The sequence below is a fragment of the Phyllopteryx taeniolatus genome, chromosome 22 (assembly GCF_024500385.1).
Source record: "Phyllopteryx taeniolatus isolate TA_2022b chromosome 22, UOR_Ptae_1.2, whole genome shotgun sequence".
In the NCBI taxonomy this organism is placed as follows: Eukaryota; Metazoa; Chordata; class Actinopteri; order Syngnathiformes; family Syngnathidae; genus Phyllopteryx; species Phyllopteryx taeniolatus.
The window spans coordinates 7,884,360-7,906,263 of NC_084523.1; the positions used below are offsets into that span (position 1 = coordinate 7,884,360).

At 43.4% G+C, this 21,904-nt stretch overlaps 1 protein-coding gene across 1 annotated transcript in view; it reads left to right on the forward strand.

Moving 5' to 3' along the window:
- Positions 1-21,904, forward strand: part of snd1 (staphylococcal nuclease and tudor domain containing 1) — a 104,621-nt gene that overhangs the window by 81,812 nt on the left and 905 nt on the right. Inside the window, exons 18-23 of the mRNA XM_061761953.1 lie at positions 1,045-1,186; positions 7,165-7,288; positions 7,670-7,739; positions 8,854-8,967; positions 11,050-11,253; positions 20,910-20,954. Coding sequence (XP_061617937.1) covers positions 1,045-1,186; positions 7,165-7,288; positions 7,670-7,739; positions 8,854-8,967; positions 11,050-11,253; positions 20,910-20,954 — 699 coding nt within the window. The remainder of the gene's footprint in view (positions 1-1,044; positions 1,187-7,164; positions 7,289-7,669; positions 7,740-8,853; positions 8,968-11,049; positions 11,254-20,909; positions 20,955-21,904) is intronic.

The following is a 21,904-nucleotide window of genomic DNA, read 5'->3' on the forward strand; positions in this document are numbered from 1 at the left end:
TTTTCTGCATGTAGGGCAGTTCTTCATCAGTTATCCTCCTTTCGTTATCTTCCATTGATTGATTTTGCCTGGACAACTTTTAAAGTTTGCTAGTTTCCCGCCCACCTGAAGGAGACTGATGATCAGGGTAATGAATGGTGACCCCCCCCCGTACCTTTGCCATGCGTATTTGCCGCTGTAGAATACATACATAGTATGTCGATTTCTCACCTACCAAACTACTTAGAAAAGAAAAAAAAAGTCCTCATTGTTGATGCCTGAGTTTGCCACATTTTTGCCAGTCCTAATCAACCCCTTGACCTTTGTGAATTGTGGAATGCATAATTGACTGTAATTGGGTGGTGTGACCCCATCTCTTGTTAGCCGGAAGGATTTCAAAGAAACAAAAACAAATAGAGAATCCAAAAGTTGAACATTGCTTGTTTGTGCAGCAATAATCATGCCACAGAAATTTTCGAGGCAGTGAGCTCCTCTAGCTCCTCCTTGGCGTTGATTACCCTCTTGTTAAAATCACCCGCCTACCGTCATCTTAAAAAAAAAAAAAAAAAAAAAAAGTGTGAACACACTTCCAAAAAAATGATTAGCTCGCTTTCATTCTTTTTCCCCTTCACCTTTTGCGTGTTCACATGCTTTATTGCTCTTAAAGAGGAGTACAGAGTGATTGCATTCTGCCTTAACAATCACCCGTCACCCCATATTCTTTGTACAGTAAACACACACATCAGCTGGCATCTGTGTGGTTTGATACGTGGCCGCCGGCAAAGCACTTCCTCCTAATGAGCCTCCTGCCCTCCCGTTTCTCCAAGAGAATCCAAAAGAGATGTAACCTTGATACGGGAAAAATGGAACCTGCTTCACACACTCGCGTATACACACACACATACGTACATACATTTCCATCAAATCAATGCCACTCATGTTTTTCCACTAATGCAGAAACAAATTGTTGTTGCATTGCATCTTTTCATACCCGTTAAATTTCCTGCAATGATGATTCTGAAGCACCATATTGAATCGCATTTGCCTTGTATGTGTGTGTTGCAGGTGTGGGCCAACTACGAGGATAAGCCCAAGGAGGAAATGGTGCATATGTCCGAGGAGAAGGAGCGCGTGGCCAAATACAAGCCGGTGTACGTCACGGAAATTACAGACATGCTGCACTTGTACACCCAAGACGTAGAGACAGGTAAATGGATGTCCTTGATGTTTTATTTACTGTAGGAGTTCCAGTACCTCATCCTCCATTCATTTTTATTTGCCTTTAAACACCAGGCCAACTTTATGTACCACAATTTTTGACAGCCACAGACATGCCGCTTGTTGTTATCGCGTTGCAAAGATGGGAATCCATCACCCTGTCCCGTCATGTCACTTCTGACTGGGGAACTAACAATCCCTGCTGTTCCTGCTTGGATGCGCTTCCACACCGGCTGATGTATGTTTTCACATGAATGAATGCACACGTAGTACATCTCCCGGTGTGTTGTTGTGCTTGGTGCGACCCACCTCGGCGCACCCCGACTCCAAAAGCCACTCAGTAGCAAACCCCCGGAGAATTACAGATTAGTAGCACCCGCCACCAGTGCGTCAAATACCCAAAATCCAGCACCGAAGATGTGAAAAGCGCGGTTTGTGTGCAATGTTCCTTTGGCAGTGCTGTTTTTCCATTATTTGGGCCATTCTAAGTGTCCTGATCAAATCGAATGCGACTGGGGATACGAGATCAGTGATTCACAACAACTATGCTGCAACAGATTCATGTGGTGTGAGAGATCAGCAGGTGTGCTGCAAGAAAAGTTCAAATTTCATTAATTGGCCCGAAAATTATGATGACAAATAATGTCTTTGTTCATCCATCGATGCCAGCGATGTACAGTGACAGGCAGAACAATTCAATGCGCTTCCACTAGATGACAAAGTTAATTGTGTGTTCTCTTTTATGTCTGCGGAGATTCTCAGTCATTGTAGTCTGCAAAACTGAATTGGCGCAACTGGATCTACTTTTCTTCTTTGACACAAACGTTAAAAAATGACTTTGGTAATTATGCTATTAGGCTAACGATATATACTTTTAATGGCTGTTTTTGTTTGGTGGTGTGCCGTGATTTTTTTTTTTTCTAATCTAAAATATGTGCCGAGGCTCAAAAGGGGTAAAACACTGGATAATGCGCGAGGCTTAATCTCGAAATTTGTGAGTTTTCGCTGAAGGGTGTGGGCGGAGCTTGGCAGCAAAGTTGGGTTTGCCATGAAATATGAAAGAAACTCTCATAGCTCGGCTTTGCTACAATCTTTTCCCGAATGTGCAACACATAAAGGAGATCCTTTCATCATTTTCTGTCCGCCAGCTGCATGCGTTGCTTCGTCACGGTTCCAGTTGACGAGTCCTGAAAACAGACTTAATCTGCAGGCTGAGTTTGCTCACTTTTAATAACCCAATAGCGTGTGAGCACAAACACGCTGATCGCCTTCTCGTCATCTTGCTGTAGGCCCAGACGGGGAGGTTGAAAGCCCCAGCAGCGCCTCGGGCTAACACAGCTAGCCCAACCCTCCCCTCCACGGTCCCTTCCCCTCCAGGTGTTAACACACCGCTCAAGATCAGGGCCACGTGCAGTACCTGGCACTTCAATTGAAGTGAGGGGCTTGTGCCTTGAGCGTCACTTGCCACGGGGCGCAAGAATTTATTATGACACGCTATGCATAAGAGCTAATATCAAACATTGCAGCATTTTAGATGATAAAGCGGCAAGCACCCTTGAAAGCTGTCATTATTTGCATACATTTTTGAAAATTCAGCCCCCAAAGCCTGTTTAACTGAGCAACATGAAATTTGGCCGACACGTTCCATGAGTAGACCCACGAAAAAAGTCTCCAGAAGCCGTGCGTGAAAAGACAAAAGGAATTTGGGCATTTTAGTTGAAAGCAGCCATTTTAGGCTCATTTTCAGTGGTCCTTCAAAGACAGACTTGTCGTTGAGATATTGTCCGATAGCGTCAGCCACAGTGGGGAACTGAATCCTGACCTTTCATCCTTCACCCTTCCTCCCTCCATCCCCCTTTCTCTCTCTCTCTCTCTCTCTCTCTCTCTCGGTCGTTTTCATTTTCGCCGACGCTCGCTCAAAGCAGCATTAAGTCATCGCGAGCCCTTGAAGAGCACATCAAAGTGTTGTAGAATCACAGCAGCCAAGCGCTGTGCTGTATAATTAGGTTATGTTACAGTGACATGATATGGCGGAGTTGAGTTTTTTAATTTTTGTGTTTTATGGATTAGCCATCAAACTTTGCCGTCATGCTCCGCCCCCAAGTTATGACAAAAATGTAAATTCTTTGCAATTTAACATCTTCTGTCTGTCTTGTATACACAGTTCAAGTTGGGTAGCAATCAGTTAAAATCCTTCGGGAGTCCTTGAAGAACACCTGGAAATGGCCAAGAGTGCTCTACTGTGCCAAAATGGCTGCTGCCTCCGTCTTTTCGGGCATGGCTTCTTTTGAGTTTTTTCTGGGTCAATTCATGCCAAAATGGCTGCTTCTAATCAAAATGTCCGGCTTCCTGTGTCTTTTCGGGCATGGGTTCTTGAGACCTTTGTGTGGGTCAACTCGTTATAGACATGTCTATCAAATTTCATGTTGATAAGTTAAACAGGCTTCAGGGCCTGAATTAAAAGAAAAATGTAGGGTTCGCTACAGTTGCTATTAGAGTGCACTGGACTGAACATTGCGCAGATGTGATAAAGAAAAGCTGAAAAAGCCTCACATCTGTTTTTTCAGACCCCCCCCCCCCCCCAAATCACCTCAGCCCTTTCATTTGCCGAGCGATTGTCAAACGTCTGGGAGAAAATGTAAAAAAATATATATATATTGTTTTACTCTCAGCGGGTTGAGCCAACTCTGCGCTTGAACCCCCCTTAAACCTTCCATCCATTTTTCCCATTTTAATTATGCCCCTTTAATAACTCATAAGTGCAGCTTTCTTCATGCATGCCTATCTTTACATGCACTCGATAAGTGATTCATTTCACATTTGGAGCATTTTTTTGTTTTTTCTTCTTCTCCTTTATCCTCAATCCTCTTTATCTGTTAATGTACTCATTTATCTGGCATTGTCTCACTTTCCTCCCCACACACATTATCTCCCCTTCAAAGGACTATCGCGCCATTCCACCCCCCTGACTTATTTATTTATTTATTTATTTATTTATTTCTCTCTCCCCGGCATTGGCTTCTCTCCGTAGGCTATATGTAATTACTGTTAGGAGGTGAACCCGCATAGATCTCGGTGACCTTGCGCAGTCCAAAGACACGGGCCACTCCAGGCGCGTGCAACCAGGAAGTAGCGACCCCCACTTTTCCATCCTCAAAATCATTTAAAAAGAAAAAGAAAATGTGCCAAATATAGCCCATGAAGTATTTAGCGGCGTCTTGTGTGCCCACAGTCTGAATATTGGATGCCACATCAGCTGTTTATCAAAGACGCCAAGTAGTAGTCGCAGTAGTAGAGTATATGTTGACTTCGAAACCAAGTGTGTTCTAATTAAAGACGCGAGTGGCCTACTAAGGAGGATAAAGCCCAATCTTGACAATCTGCGCTACAAAAAACAGTTTAGCAGCGATCACATGATCAATGTTTGACAGGCAGAGTTTGTTTGCTCGAGGCAGATTAATCCAGCAGCGACTCAAAAAGTGACAAACAATGCACATCGCGCAGAAGACAGACTGACTAAAAGCATTTGCCAAATTAATGAAAGAATAAAATATAAACAAAAAACTCATTTCAGTTGATGAAACGTCTTTGTTGAATTGGGGTAAATGATCCAGTGCTGAAAACAACTTCCTTGGCGGAGGTCCTGCTTTCGGGGCTCTCAGCTGCATCAAAACGAATGCCATAGGAAGGGGGTTACCACCTCCGTCAAGATGTTGAAGAAGCGGGTGCATCATCAGCCTGAACTAAAGTGGCAGAAACGCAGCCACCAACAACTTATTGCGAGATGGCGACTAAAATTGAGCTTTCCAGGTTGTTCATATCTAAAGATGTTGCAGGAAGCGAGAGCGTGACGGCACACGAGGGACACGCGTGGCCTTTTGCCACACATCCCAAGGCTGCGTGGAATTCTATTAAGCGCCGTGTATGAAAGCCATTAAAGCGAAGGCAGGTAAATAATCCCAATAAGACAATAGACCAAAGAGAGCAACAGGCTCTCCGGCTCCCCAGTGACAAATCCCTTCATGACGCCTGAGCTGTTTCAAGTCGAAATTAGTTGAAATTTGAAGTCTGAAGTTGAAATGAAAAAGACGGGAAAGGGGTCCGGGCTTTGAAGCGCTACCTGCCTGAAGGAGGATGGGAGTGGTGGGGGCTGTGTTCATTAGGTAATGAACAGCTGCTATGCGTAAAAGGCGGAAGTGTGAATAATGCGTGCCGAGCGGCACCTGGTCTGGGGGCTCATTACGCCAGGAAGCGAGCGCTCAGCGGGATGGAGAGGCACTTTTGCACCCTCAGGTGTGCCCCACTGTTTGGGAGACCCTGAAAAAAGTAATTATCTTCAAAAGACTAAAAGTTTTTTTTTTTTTTTTTTTTTCCCCCCCCCAGAAGCATTGCACCCCTTTAGCCAACATCCTGAGAGAGTTGACGCAACCCCCCTTTCCAACACACCTTTGTTTTGTGAGGTTCTGCTTGTTCGCTACATTTTGAGTCTGGCGCACCCGCAATCTCCAGTTTCCAGATTCCCCCCCTCGACTCACACGGATGATGTCATGGACTTGATAATCTTGGAGAGAGTGAACGTGATGGATTTATCGTCAGAGCAGACGTGACAGGACTTGACTTGGGAAGTGGCCGAGTGAATCTCTAGAAGCACGCGAGGGGTCGTAAATCGGCTCGTTAAAGGCGGCGAACCGTGGCGACGCTTGTCAGTGGCCTTTGACTGCATTCGCTCGCGGCTATAATAATCATGTTAGCGCTCGCGGTCAAGGCGCCGGCTATTTAGAAGAAGAAGAAGAAGACCCCGAGGTGGTGTTAGACACTGTTCACTCAATCATAAATCGCCGTAGGAAGTTGAGGCACTTTTTTAATTTTATATTATTCATTTATTTTACATTCACGGCATAGATTCTGTTACAAAGGGACAATTTTGGTCTCCATCTCATCTCCCGCCTTTACCATTTACATAAATAGAACCATCGTCCATTAGGTGTTTGCATATTTATCCGTCAGCGAGCACCCTCTTGGCTCATGTCTCCTCTTTACGGTGGACACAAAGTGGAAATAAATATGTCTGATGTGCGCACGTGCATAAATATACACTGCACAAAGGCACGAGTTGGTCTAGATAGGCCAATAAATGAATGCGATTGGAGCCTTTTCACGAAATTTCGAGGGAGCCACGTTCTCCAAAATGGCTCCCAATCCTTGCTTAGCCCTCAGTTGGCATTTATCCTTCCAGTTAATAAAATCATCCCGCCTGTCTCAGCAAAGATAACCCCATAACTATTTACATACGCTTCCCGCGCAAGGTGTTAATGACGAGGCGCGGCTGCCGCAAATGACCCGAGCCCAACGCGTTCGGTGCTTCTCGACAAACAAACATTGCATTTGCGAAGGTTACTTGGGGCGGATTCAAATGAGGCCGCATGGCATTAACCTGACAGATTCAAGAGACGCAATGTTGGAGTGAGTAATTGCAAGACTGACGGCTCTGTTCTCATGTTTACATCCGCGGCTCAGGCGTGTTTTCTGAAAGGAACGATCTAATAATATGTGTATTCCGACATTGGGGCACTCACAACTTCCAACCACAGGCAAACATTAATTACAAACAAAATACAAGACCTGCAAGTCTCTTTCTTCAGCCAGTTTCGGATTTTCTGACAATTTCAAGGGAGTTAATAAAATTTGTTCTCAAGCCATTTTCAACACCTTAAATTGCTTAATAATACACGAAAATAACAAGACACCATGGGGATGGACCAGTAGTATCGATTTGTGAAACAAATATAAAATTGACCATATTTGGACATGCATGCTTTGTTCACCCACCAAGAAACCACCTGCAATTCCCCAACCCATACCCGTTGGTTACGTAACACCGCACTCTACCACCGAGGACGCCCCACAACGCTAGCATTTATCGAGTGTCGGGTCTCTTTAACAACCGTTGTGTCTTCTCTCCATCAGGAGGCCAGCTGGAAAGTCTGATGGAGACCATGAGGGGGGAGATCGCTGCCCAGCCCCCAGTGGAAGGATCCCACGCTCCACGCCGGGGCGACTTCTGCATAGCCAAGTTCGCCGATGGCGAATGGTACGCAAAAATAAAAACATTACTTCCTTAGAGCGCTGCGTCTCGGTTTTTGTCATTTCCCTTGTTGGCGCAAGAACACCCGACGTTTAATTTCATCTCGTCTCTAGTTAAGCTCGTGAGTGTAGACAGCCACGGGGTGTATTGAGCTCGCCGCCACCTCTTTTGGACCGCTTCAGTCAGCTCTCGCTCAACGTACTCGCGCACGTTAGCTGCACGTTCACATACGGTTGCCGCGGTGCAGGGAGGCCTATTTGAAAACACAAATTCTGCCTCAGTCCTTGCATTATTGTGGCACCAACATGAAAATGGGACTTTTGTCTACAGGTGAAGAACAAGCATTTGTGAAACAGACAACGCTGACAAAAATATTTTCTCCCGCAGGTACAGAGCCCGTGTGGAGAAAGTGGAGTCGCCAGCCAAAGTGCACGTCTTCTACATCGACTACGGCAATGTGAGTGACAGATTTAAAAAAAAATAATAAAATACAAATAAAAAATAAAATAATAATACACTACTGCTAATGTTCTATTATATCTATTACATATTTAGCATACATGGCATACTATCCATTTCCCTCCTTTACCGGTCACGACTGAAGCAACAACAACAGGAGGTGCATTTTTACGGCATCACCAAAGGCACTTCCTCCTCGTGCATGCGCTGGGTCATTTCCCACGATGCATTGGGGCATCACAAAAGGACTTTTGTCTCCTCCCTTTTTCAAAAGAGACGTTTACAACCGCCGCGCGAGTCTCTAATACGGCGTCAATAAATCTAGAGGCGTTTGATTGGAAGCAAATGTTGAAGGTGTTTTCCCTCTCGACTCTGGAGTGCGCTGATCACATTAGTCTAACATACCGTGCCTCGTTAAAGGGCCTCCGCACTTTTTAATGATGCTTTTTGCTCAGACTTTTTGTCACAATGGGCTCGACTGCTCTACCTTATCTTGGTACAAGTCATCCACTCAAGAGGACATTTCAGCATTCGTTTATTTTATGAGCTCATGGATTGGTAAAACAATTTTCCCTGGTGCATTGAAGCCCATCTGGATTGGAACACATGGGAATTTCCACAGAATGCCCTTTTTTTTTTTTTTTTTTTATGCTGTGGTACAACCACCCATTTCTAGTGGTAGTTTTGTCTGTCTGTCTATCTAATCTATCTATCTGTGATAAATACAGCACTAAATATCCAGCTTTCAGGGAACCAAATTAGAAGTGACTAAAAAGGCACACAGTGTGAGCCACTAATTGCCATCATTTGCAACATGCCGCTTCCCCTGTAAAAAAAAAAAATTTAATAAAAAATAAAAGTCATAATAATAACCACCCACACACACACAGACACAAAAGTTATTTTCACAGTTCTGCCGCCTTTATTACTCACAAATGTCTTTATTCAGAGGCATAATCACAGCAGTCAGGGCTAATTGTCATGCCTGCTGTATTGTCTCACTGCACTTGAGTCTTGTGTGCCGGCGTCTTGACTCCAGGCCCTCCAGCTAAATTCAAGCGGCTGTTTCATACAAATGACAATAATAAATGCAATCATTGTGTTGCTGCCAGAGAGAAATCGTGTCGTCCACCCGCCTCGCCATCATGCCGCCCGCCTTCAGCACCAGGACGCTGCCAGCACAGGCCACAGAGTACACCTTCGCCTACATCCAGGTGCCGCAGGACGTAAGTAAAAAAAGACTGACATTGATTTAGAACATTTTTAAGAAGAAGCCTTGGTAAAAAAAACTATGTTTGAATGCACGACCAAATCCATAGGATGACCAAAGGGACATGAGGTGGTCGTCTACAACCACGACATAGTTGCGGTTGCTAGTTTGGTTAGTTTGCCACCCACGGCTTGTGTCATCAATAACGCACACTCTGGCTAAAAGTGGGATTATTCCTATGACTATAAAACATTTTAGAAAATATTTTCATTTATTTTGTTTTATTATCATATTTCTATATTTTAAAATCACCTATTTTCATTTTATGTACACATTAATACAGTGATTCTAAACTGGTGGGTCACGGACTGGTAGTAAAAAATTGGCCTCACATCTCAGCATTTTCATATATTTTATCCCAAAATGTGATTACAATATGTCTCCAAAACGTGCTTGGTCACTTAGTGTGTGTGTGTGTGCGTGTGTGTCTGTGCGTTGAGACATGCTGTCACTCGTCCCTCGAGTGGGTATCTCCTGGAGGGTGAAGTGGCCCATCTGTTGCCGCGCTCACAGGCGTCACCTATAAACACCTGTAAACACTCGGGCACACACACAGGAATCTGACAGCTCTCGTCTCGCCGAGTGGCACCCACCTTATCTTTTGGTGTGCCCCTTACCTCCGCAAAGCCGTACCATTTCGCTGCCATTTCTTGGGTGCAGGTAGTTCGCGCCACGTTGCCAATAAACTGGGCTCTTCAGCTGTCGTATTAGGAGGGAAATAAAAGCAGTCAACTTTTGAAAAGTGAGCGACACCAGCATTGTTCCCACAACAACGCTCTCCGCTGTCTTTTTTTTATTTTTATTTTTTTATATATAAATAAATCTGCCTTGTCAAAGCTGCTCCTCTGTTACTTTGCACTGAATTCATAAATAAATCAAATGAACTGAAGGTAACACGACCACAAAATGCCAATTAATTAATTAGGAATTAAAGTCAGCCAGCCACACTTGAGCTTTCAAAAGGTTTTTCAACTCAAGCACTTTAAATGTTATGAAAACATTTACACATTTATTAGACTGCCAGTCATAAAAACGAGGAGACTAAAGCAGAGAGTGATTAAATGTGCTAAATGGCTTATTTTTTGTAATTCACAAAAAAAAAAAAAAGAAAGAAAGAAAGAGAGGAAAAACTTTCCATTTGGCAACGTTTGTCATGTTTCGAGATGGACATCTGCTTCACAGGAACAGGAGACATGCCCAAAACTCTTACATGTGGTCCTTTTGTGTATCCACCCCCAAAAAAAATGAAAATGTTAAAAGCTTTGCTAGGTTTGGCTTCGAAAAGTTAAATGTGATTTGGAGAAAAGTCTCGTTGACTCACACACTCCTGATAAGTTGGCTTCCATCCAAAAATGCAAAACAGAAAAGGTGCGATTAGCCTGCTTCGCTCTACAACAACAAAAAACAAAGACATTTCTTATTTCGCTGGACACTTGATTAGGTGCACCTCAATTAATCCATTTTGATTGATACTGCCATTTATGCATGGTTATCTTTTAGTGGGCCTCATTGCGTTGTACCTAATCAAGTGTCTAAGTGCACATTCAGAAATGCCCTCTTGAACAACCATCCTCATGCACACACACACACACACACACACATCCGAGGGCAGTTCGCTGGAAAGGGGTTGCCATGGCGACAAGACCAGGGCAGGAGGGGAACGAGGAGATGGTTGGGCTAAAAGTGGGGATGGCACAGATATTTTTCAATTTTTTTTATTTTTCTTCTCCCCAGTGTCAAATAACTATTATACGGTTAAAATATTGTTTTAGTTTAGCCGTCGTTGGTTACTTGGCATGAATAGTCGGAAAAATATATACTAAAATGTGCTAAAGTTTCAATTGAGTAAAACTGCTCACCCTTTGAAGGTCCCGTTTACCTTGAGCTAGGTGCTTCTTCTATTAACATCTGCTTTCTAAAATGTATTTTTGTGTGTAGTTTTTTTTGTTTGTTTGACTTTTTAGACGTGTAGAAGTTTGGTTCTGATCCGCATTGTTCCACTTCTGGGATTTCACGGTTGCTTCCGCATTTCCCGTAGGAGGACGCCCGCGCCGACGTGGTGGACTGCGTGGTGCGCGACATCCACAACAGCCAGTGCCTGCTTAACGTGGAGTACGCTGGCGTCACCTGCCCGCACGTCACAATACAGTTCGGCGACACCAAGGACGACGTGGGCCTCGGCCTGGTCAAGGAGGGCCTGGTCATGGTGGACGTGCGCAAAGAGAAGCACCTGCAGAAGATGGTCAGTGTGGCATGCTCACATTCAACTTCACCAATCCTGTCTGGACTTACTTCTTTGATGGCGTCATAAGTATGATCTAATTGTCTGGCTATGTGTGGGTCACACAAATGTAGCAGCCTACAAGTGTGGCCTAGTGTGAGTACGGCCAGTTGGCGTTTGCATTCGGAGCCCGTGAGTGCTTGTGTGCTGGCGGTTCGAAAATGATCGCATTTGCCTCAACGTCATTATTATTACACATCAAATAAGACCATCGCCATCCCTCCGTTGTCTGCCGCTTTCTCACACCGCAGCCACATGGCTCATTGACTATCTTGCCCAATATGCTAATTTCCCCCGCAGACCTACTCCTGCATATTAAAGTAAAGAAAAATTGCATGTCTGTAATTACAGCCGGCAAGCGCTTGCTAATATCAGTCAATCTGCCACTTAGTTAAAAACGTAAACGGGGAAGCTCATCGAGAAATACGGCCGCAGGCGTCTTAATTGCTCGTAAATGCTTGAAAACGCGCGCGGTTATGACTGATAGGGCTTTCTTTTGTGCACAATCCTTCACGCGTGTACTAAATTGCCTCACAGCGGCTCAAGAAAACTTCGCAATGTTGTCGTGACCTGTCAACTGCAAAGAGGTGCCAGAGGCCCACAATGTGGTTTTGAGGTAATGGACTTCATAGACAAAAGGATGGAAACCTCGCAGCAATCGCCCAAATAGGCTTTCCCACTTGCTTTGGGTGCATTTAATGGGTTCTCTTTAGTATTCCACATCAGTGTCTGCAGTTCCCCCCCCCCCCCCGACACCCCCTCGTTTCCTCTCTCCCATATTCTGATCTGGAGAAAGCTTTAACAAGCTGCAGTGTTGCCGACATGCTTACAAGTAAGCCGCCCCGCTCGTAATGCCGCTCCGCTTCCCAGCTCAAAAAAAGATCTCGCTCATTTTATACAACCGCGGAAAAAAAAAAATAATAAAAAAAATGATGATGATGCCTCTTGAAAGCTTTAAATGGAGTACGAGTCAATCCCACGGATGATGTACAACACCCGCTGGCCATCGCTGACTCCCACGAGAGTGAAAGTTAATAAAAACCCTCAGATAAGGTTTGTTTATTTGCTGTACTGAGTACAACAGCAAAAATCTGCTATATTTTCACTTTTACAGTCGGTATGAATCAGGGGGACAAAAAAACAATTGCCTGGATAAGGTTGCTTTGTGGACTTTAGTGCTAGTAACATCACCAAAAGAAAGTTCACAAATATGTGATCGAGTTACCAAAAATAAATAAATACATTTGAAAAAGTAGAGGTTTCTGCAAATAACGGGGATAGGTTAAAAAAAATATATATATAACATTGAAAAGGTGAATTTCCAAACGGTGAATATGCTGGGGTCCACTCCATTATAATAATTATTTAGTGAAATAAAAATAAATACAAATTTCAAATAATGAATAAGAAATACATAAAGGTAAAATAAAGTAATCAAAAATGGACAGTCTATATATAATTATTATAGCACATTTCAAGGGAGCTATGGATGCCTCAAGTTACAATAAAAGTACAGTCAAACCAAAATATATCTGACAGCAAAACAACCCAATTGTGTTATCTGACTAGAGTATAAAACAGATGTGACCAACATTAAAGTGGGCCTATGATCAGAGCCAAAACCTTTTTTTGCTTTTAATGATAACCAAGTTTACGTTACCCGAACTCACCCCAAGCTCTCGACCGCCTCTCTCTCTCTCTCGAGACTCATCACGGGTGACTTTTGTCATTTTTGGGTTAGGGTCGTCTTCGCTCGTTACCCGTAGTAGAATGTGTCGTGCTGAACACTGCGTGAGAGACGGGCCGCCGATTAGCCGTCGCACCCGAACGCCCCTTGCCAGTCAAGTCGTGGCTGTGCTGAAGCTTAACGCCGCTTGTCCACCATATGGATGAGCACGTCAGGAGCTTTCCGGAAGCAAAGGATAAACTGTCGTTTTTCTGAATTGATACGTGCCCGAGCAGGCATCATGTTCTTGACGTGCGACCCGGAGGTGTGCGCGCCCCATAAAGCGCGGGATTCATGTATAAATACCACACTGTCCTACAAAATACAAAATGCGTATACAGTTGATAGCACTCATGTCCCGTACGTGTGATTAGCGTTCACACACTGTACAGCAGATGCGGGCCGTCTTAATGTAAAGATTAATCCCGCCCACATCTGCCGCGCAGCGTGCGTCGTCCTCGCGCACCTGCCATGCGGCACTCCGAACAGATGGACGCTATTCCCCTTTTTTTATGCAGTGGTCACAGTATTTGACACGGTGCACATTACACCTGGAGCACGCCTGCTTGTTTTGGTCCATCAGCAGCGCAGTACCCAACACGCTGCATCTTGTAACACCAGCTGCTTTTTATGAAAGGCTACTACTCATCATCTGTGTTCATTCCTGAGCCTCAGAGTTAGACCTCTTCACATTCAAATGCACGATATAAAAATATCTTTTTTTTTTTTTTTTTTTTTTAATCTAGGCTCGGGATGTCAATGTGTAGGGGAAAAAAAAATAAATCTTGCATGCATCTTCATACATTAAAGTTAGCTAACTTGGAGATCCTTGCTCCGTTCAATTTATATCAGTCTCTGCTGCAAGTTAATTAGTTTCTTAATGCATTTAAATCAACATTGCTATTGATTAACACCATAATCAAAAAACATTTGTAATTATCTAGTAGCTTTGGATACCGGAGACAAATTCCTTATGTATTTGAAATACTTGGCAAAATAAAGATGATTCTGATGTTAGGCATCTAATTGATCCACTCACTCCAGTGGCAGCTGCTGTTTTTAATTTATAAAATGCTATTTCGTTCCTGGATATTAAATCACTAGTGTTAAAGTGAGCATAGATTTTTGTATTTTTTCTCAGGGGGGTCAGTGCATCGGTGGAAAAAAAACTAGCGGCAACTCAAACTCGATAAGCCAAATGAGAAATGAAACTTTACGACTTTTTGAATATGTGAAGTGAACTTGACAACTCAAACTGTAAAATCCATCACTTTTTTTGTTTTTTTGTTTTTTTGTTTTAAATTTACTTTTTTTTAAAACCCAACATGAGACAGACTTAAGGAATTCACTCGTTCTGGCAGAGTGGATGTACTGAGCTGTCCTTAAATTATCTTGGCTGTGTCGACACGAGACACCACTAGAATTGAAAGACGCCTGTAGAGCGCTTTTTTTTGTTTTTTGTTTTTAAGATGCCTACGGGCAATGGTCTTCAACACTGTAACATTTTAACATGAGTAAAAACAGAAGTCGTATGGAACAAAGGGACTTGCCGCATTGATTATGATGATTCTAGAGTCAATGTATCGATATAGATCATACTCATGCAAATGTGTGAATATGGCTATTAAGAACACTGATAGTTGGCATAGCATTAGCAAATGGCGCCTTGGGAAATGTCACATATTCATACTCGGCCTCTCTTTCCGCTATCTGTATGAATAGCTTTGAGGGGCCAGAAAGGGCGTTCCACCCGCCATCTGTTGGACTTCTATTCATCCATCCGCGACTTCATCGTCGCCGTCATTCTTTGAGTCCCCTGCGTCTTGTCGACGTCGCACCGCAGCCTAATTGCGGTACCGTCCGGTGGCAGGACGGAATGGCAGTGTGGTGGTGTTGCGTAGTGTTAAGCACATGTGTGGAATCCATACAGGAAATGAGAGGAAAAGGGGGTGCGCATATGCCGGGAAGCCTCCAGGCGGGCAGAGAAGTTCCATTAATCACAGTTGAAATGTGCTGCTTATCACATGGGAATTTGGGTATTTTCATAACGCACGGTGGCTGTTCCCAAATGAACCATATGAAGGTTTTTTGTTTTTTTTAAAGAATATTTATTTTATTTCCATACATTTTTTGTGAAAAACTGGCCTGGATTTGTTGATTTTTGTCTCGTTTAGTTTGCTGTCATTTTTATTTCAGGTTTGAGTTTGAGGAATTCTGCAAACAGGCCACACGTGTTATTCCCTTGATCTTATTCTTGTCAGTGTACCTTTTCCAGAAATGACTTTGCTCCGGCCTCTCATTGGCTGAAATGGCCATACTGTTGTTTAAACTGTTTAAAATCTAGAAAACCGTGGAAAACTCACTCCACACCCCTTCTTTGTTAGTCTGCCTTTTCCAGAAATTACTGTCTTGTCTCATTGGCTTAGAAGGCTCGACTGTTACTTTTCTTTTCATTCTGGTCGTCTGTTGACATATAAACTGCTTTTCACATCAGGAAAACTTTGTGAAACGCCTTTGTTTTCCTCTCTTTGTTATTTTGCTTTTTCCAGACATAACTTTCTTCAGCCCTCTTATTAGCTACAATGGCTTTACATGTATTTTCTATACATTCTTACCTGCAATCAACATATAAACTGCATTTCAAATCTGGCGAACTTCTGAAAAACTCATTTTCCCACCACTTTGTTCATGTGACTTTTTCTGAAATGAATTTCTTTGGACCTCTCATTGACAAAGATGGCCTTCCACCTTGAAGCTTCACCTGTTGCTTCAGCGTGCACTTAACAGCTGTATTGACCCAAGTGTTGCAATAATCTAGTGAAAAAGTTGGGCACTTTGAGTTAAATGAAAGGTTTATGTGGATCATGGCCACTTCCGCCGCCCCTCTCAAGCGACACATACCCCAACATGTCATCTATAAATGGCTTTTAGCTGTTTCCGGAACACCAATTGACAGACTTTCAGGTCGCTGCCCTCGCTGTTCAACCCCAGTGCCTGTCACTGCCCATCAAGAACACCCCCCTCCATCCCATCACCAAACACACACACACACACACGTGTGCACACACTCAGCGTCATGGATGTCGGACAGTATGACCGCTTTCCACCAATGGCTCGATACCTAATTTACAAGCCCGAGTTAGAGATGCGGGGGGCCTTTTAATGGACATTTTCTGCTTGCCTGCTATTGACTGCGTGCACACACACAAACACACACACACACACACTCCCACTCTGTCCCCGAAGACACTTTGGATATGTCCTCCCTGACCCTCGCCACTTCGCTCACCCACGGTTGAGGGGGATGCACACCTGCAAGTAAAATGTATATTGCAGGGATGTGCAAACCTTTTCCCCTGAGGGCCTTTTGTGGGAAAAAAATTACTTCATCTGACATAGAATGCCTGAAATGAATCTCTGAAGACAAAGCGGATGAGTTTATTGTCTTTGCAAAGAGGTCAGACAGCTACACACGGGGACATTGCAGCATCTTGAAAAGCTCCCCAAGAGGGGGTCACAAATCTCGTGGAAATGCATGCTGTCGGCTTCACGCCTCCACCTTTCGCTGTTGTTCTTGAGCAGACAGACTGGAGTCACTTGCCTTGTAATTCTGTTTCGACCACCTGTTGCAATTCACTAGTGATGGTACAAAAACGCACTAAACGCAGTTAGAGAATATTAAATATGGAATTTTCCATTGCAGGCTACATTGAAAATTGGAAACGGGCCTACTTCACCTTGTTTATGAAACCTGCTAAAAACTACCAATGCAATATGCTTGAAGTCAACATATGCTAAACATTTAAACATATTTAAAGAAAAAAAACAAACATTCCACATCAGCTTGGTGTTTTCGGTGACTGCAAAAAATTATTAGTTTTTTTTTTTTTTTTTTTTTTTTGGAAAATTGTGTTGTGTCTGTCTACCATGCTTTAAATTTGTTTGCAATTTTAAATGCAAAAAAAAGTGAAAATTTTTCATTAAGCTTTCTTTTTTACCTAAAACTATTATTTAAAATGAAACTTGACTTTTGTTACATATTTATTTTAAATATTGAAAAAATTGTGTGGTGTTTTTCAACACCTTTTCATTGAGCCGGGCTTCTATTTTATTAGAATATGCCAATAAAAAACATGCAGCGGGTCGCAAATGGCCCCATGTCGTAGTTTGGACACCCATTCCATTATTTTTGTGACCTTGCAGTAAAAGATAGAAACAGCAACATGTAAAATGTCTGCCTTCCATATTTGTGTATTTTTATTTTCACAGTGCCCTTGAGGTGGGGTGGGGGGGTGGGGGTGCAGTCCAGAATGTTCCATCTCATTTATGAGACACACCCCCACCCCCCCTCGTGTGAGCACATGCTGGTGGGCTTGTCATGGCACATTCCCAGCAGAACGCCTGATCCCCCCCAACAGCGTCGCTGGGAGGAACACCGAGGCCCCGTCAGGGCACCTCAAATGCGACAGTAAAAAAAAAAAAAAAAAAAAAAAGAGAGAGAGAAAGAGAGAGAGAGAAAAGAAAGTAAGTTGTTTGTGATGTAAAATGGCAGCCTGGCTCGTGCGTCTATTAAAATGGAGGTTCAACTACATTGCTGTGGTCAGCTGATATCAAAGTATTCGCCGAGGAAGCTTCTCCTTTGCCCAAAATCCCCGCCGCAGGCCTTGCAGTATTAATGCGGCTGCCATGTTGAATGACGGACCTCTCCCAGGGCGCGCCGACAACACGCCAACTGCAAACCATTTCATCTACAGGCATTGTCAGACGGAGACCGACAACGATGGGGCGCGACAAAGGAAAGAGCAGGAAAGGGAGATGGTAGCGGCGCGGTTCTGTTTTATTTGGTTGGTTGGTCGACTGCTCTCGTCTGGCAGCCAGAGCGCCTGATCGTCATTGCTGTTAATGAGCGAGGCCCGACATGCGACATTGTTCCCTTCACGGCTGAGTGGCTTCCCAGTGCCGCGACTTTGATTAGTCACTTACAAAATCTGTTTTCGCATAGTGTTTTTCTTTTACTGTGATGTTTTTCAAGCGGGCCGGGGCGAATCCTACGCACCAGATCGCGCGCAACCTGTCAGAAAGCCGCTGCCGATTTGTCACTCAACGGAACGCCACCTGGATACGGCACACAGCAGCCAGCCAGCTCGGCGAAAAGCTAGCTTGGCGCGCACTCTGTCCGTCATGTTTGCAGCATCTGTGACTGGTCTTGCAGGAACGATCGCACCTTCGCCAAGTTGTGCTGCGGGTCCAAAAAGTTAGGAAAAGTTTCCCTGAAGCTCTTTTTTTTTAACGTTAGTAGATGCAGTAAAGACATTAGAAACCTAGATGAACTAAACAAATCAAAACTAAGATGTAAACTAAAGAAATCAAGAAGCTCATCCTGCCTGTTACGCCTCTGATGCTACCTCGTAAGCCTGGAAATTGCAGGTCGACTAACCTCTCATACAGTCGGAAGTATCCCTCAGTTGCATACACAAACTTTCTCCTTCCGATAAAATACAAGCAAATTGGTCTTCGCAACCCTTACCGCCAAGCAGTACGGCGTCGTTCCACCACAGTTTCTGCAAAATTGAAAAGTTCATTTTTGTGAATGCACATCGCCACGTACCCTGGCAGTAGCCGCTTTCACACAGTTCTTGCAAAATTGACATCAGAAATGTCATCACGCATACTTTGAATTCTCTTTCTGATATCATCCACGTTATTTGTCTTCAGCAACGCTACAACCATGCCATAGTCTAGTTCATGAGGATTTTGGCAAAATGTCAGACATATGCGAGGCGACTTCAATCCCTCTGTCTGTGTTGATACTTTTTACACAAAACACCAAGTAAAAGTCAGCTTTGAAGGCCCACTTTGAATCATATTTCAGGCCTAGTTCGCGACGGTAAATTTCAAAATATTTTTATGAATATATGACAGTGCATAACCTAGCAATAGCTGCCTTAACTCAGCTTTATTCGTAGAGCACAGTTTCCACACTTGCAAATGTCTTAATTTTCTTTTCTTTGTCAATCAATGGTGATCAGTGTTCCGTCTTTGCGTTTGCACACTATTGTTGAGCTAACTGTTGCGCTTGGCTCCTCGATTGAAGGCCCTTCAACAATGTCACAAAAGAGCACTAACAGAAATGTTCACGTGCATGTCGTCCCCAGATGAGCCTTTCTTTGCCGTCTTCGTCACTGTTGCCTGCTGTAGAAACTCGTTGAAGGGATAAAGGGCCCGCCGCAGGGTTCCTGGAGTTGTCGGCAACTGGAAGGCCGTCCTTGACGTCAGTGGATGGGACCGCCGAGAAAGATGGTGGCGGGATCATCAGCACTCATTGTGCTTGCGTCGCTCTTTTCTTTTATGGCGACATCTGGCCCCCCCCACAAATCTCTTTTAGTCTGCTTTGACGGATGACTCGTGCAGCCGCTGCAACACTCGAGTCCGAGAACAAGAGCACCAGATGTTACCGCCGTTTCGAGTGTGCAGCGCATCTGCTGCTATAATAAGACACACAACGCCTCTATTATACAGGAACAGGAATTCTTCCACTATGGTGCTAGTTTGTCCAATCAGGTCTTCTCAATCGGGAAGTAGTCCTCACAACAAACAAACAAACAAACAAAGATAATTACGCATAAGTTGATAAGTAGCATATTATGAAGGAACTAGACAAGTCTATCAGGAGTAGACCCAGAAAAAGTCAATACACACAGGAACTCTGCCATCTTAGTTTGAAGAGACCATTCAGGGTAGTTTCAGTCAATTCCCCAGAGAGATTTTGTCCGACAAGTGGTCCTAAATTTCCAGGAATTTAAGTTTGCTACAAGGCGTGTGGGTGGATAATGAAGGTGAGGTTTGGTGACTTGCCATTAAAAACAAAACTAGTAAAACGTCAGGTCATTCTTTTTTCATTTTTGGGGAGATTTTAGCCCCTGAAGCCAGTTTTAGACAACTGCAGCTAGCATGAGTAGACTCACAATAAGATGCGGGAGGTCTGCCATTTTGGTTTGAAGTGGCCATTTTAGGGGTGCTTTAAAGACAACCTTGTCATTGATATCTCACCTAATTGTCAACCCAATTCGAAGTGTGTGACTGTGGACTAGACAGATGGGTGAAGCGAATTGTGAGTGATTTGAGTTTTTTTGACTCGCAAGTTGAATGACTCGCCATCAGAGTCTTTCAACAGCACCTTTTTCAATGCTAACATTTGACATGAAGTACAACAAACTGCAGTGGTTTTAAGTGTTTTGTTCTGTACAAGTCGTCCTCGTTGTCGTGATGAAGGGTACGTCTGCTCAAAGGCTAACTCGCTAAGCCCCCCACCATTTTTTTCCCCTCCCTATTACTCATGAGCGCTTCATTGAGCGAGGCTAAAAGGCTGTTCTAGCAGAAGCAGTCAATATGCTCTACACTGCTTCGTTTTCTTTTTCTTGCCCATTCTCGCAAAAAATTCTTTTCAAGCTAAACGGTTGCGGCGGCACGGGAACGCCACGCTCCCGCCGCGCACGTAATTAGAAATATTCCGAGAACCTTGTGTACAGGCAGGAGTTATTTAAAAAAGAAAGTAAATTAAATGTGTTTGTATTTGTGTCTGGTTCCTTTGACGGCACCTCGGCTCCGTTAGCGTTGCTAAGGGCAACTGACTCATTTGTTAAAGAAACTGTGTATTTGAATCTTAAAAGACCACATGCGATGTTTGATCCTATCAATCAAACATGACACTTTTGGACTTTGGAATGGCAGAATCACTCTCTGAATGTTCTCAACTCATGTTTCCAATGCCAATGTCATCTATTGATCAGAATAACACTGCCCGTCCTATTTTTTCGACATTATGACAAGAATTGAGAAACAGCCATGTGATGCTTTTTTTTTTTTTTTTTTGTCCCCCCACCTTTTGCAGGTAAAGGAATACATGAACTGTCAAGAATCTGCCAAGAGTGCCAGAGTAAGTCCAGCCTGCTTGGTTGCGTCCACATTAGAGTATATGCACACAAACTGTCTTTTATCCTCCCACAGCCTTCCTCTCCCTTTACTATACTACACAGCCACGTATGGATCGTTGCCAGCAGTTAGCGCAGGTCCGTAGTGCGAAAATGTGCATGCCGTATATGGAAACGGGAACACAAACAAGTGCGACACAAGGTGACCTCGCGTTCCCGGGGGAAGAGAAAACGACGCGTTTGTTTGAACGTGCCCCACAAAGCTGTAACTCTACTAAAAAATATATTGATACTACTAATAATAATAAATGATCATGACAAAATATAATTACTCAAGTAAGTAATGAGGACCAATTTTTTATTTATAATGTTCAAAAATTAAACAATTATTGTAAATAATACATATGTATCATGTAATTTAAGAGGAAAAATATGTACTAAATATAATAGTAAACAATAAAAAACATTTGTTAAATGTGCTTGGAACAGACATCAACCATATTATTTTCAGAGATTAAAAATAATTAAATAAAAAATAAAAAATATATACATCTTTTTATTAAACAGTAAAATCATAATTATAAATTATGCATTTGTTATAATAGTAAAAGATATGTACTAAATAATAGCTTGGAACAAACCAATATGTCCTGAAGACATGCTGACATATTGTAATGGATGTATTCTTTGTGTAATTTCCAAAGTTAAGTCTCACTGCTGCCTCCTCAAGGCACTATCCCGACGCCGGGTGCTAGATGGAGGCAGGGGCGCCCGCCGACTTTGGTTCGAGGTGTTACTTAGCGTAGCGGGGAGCGCGAGACGATGTGCGGGGAAGGGGAAACATGCATGCTACAAACAACTCATTGATTCCTTCTCTAATAACTGCCGCTAATTAGCTATGAATCACGGCGTTAACAGCCAAGCGGGTTCTGCCAGCCCGAAAAAGAAACATCTG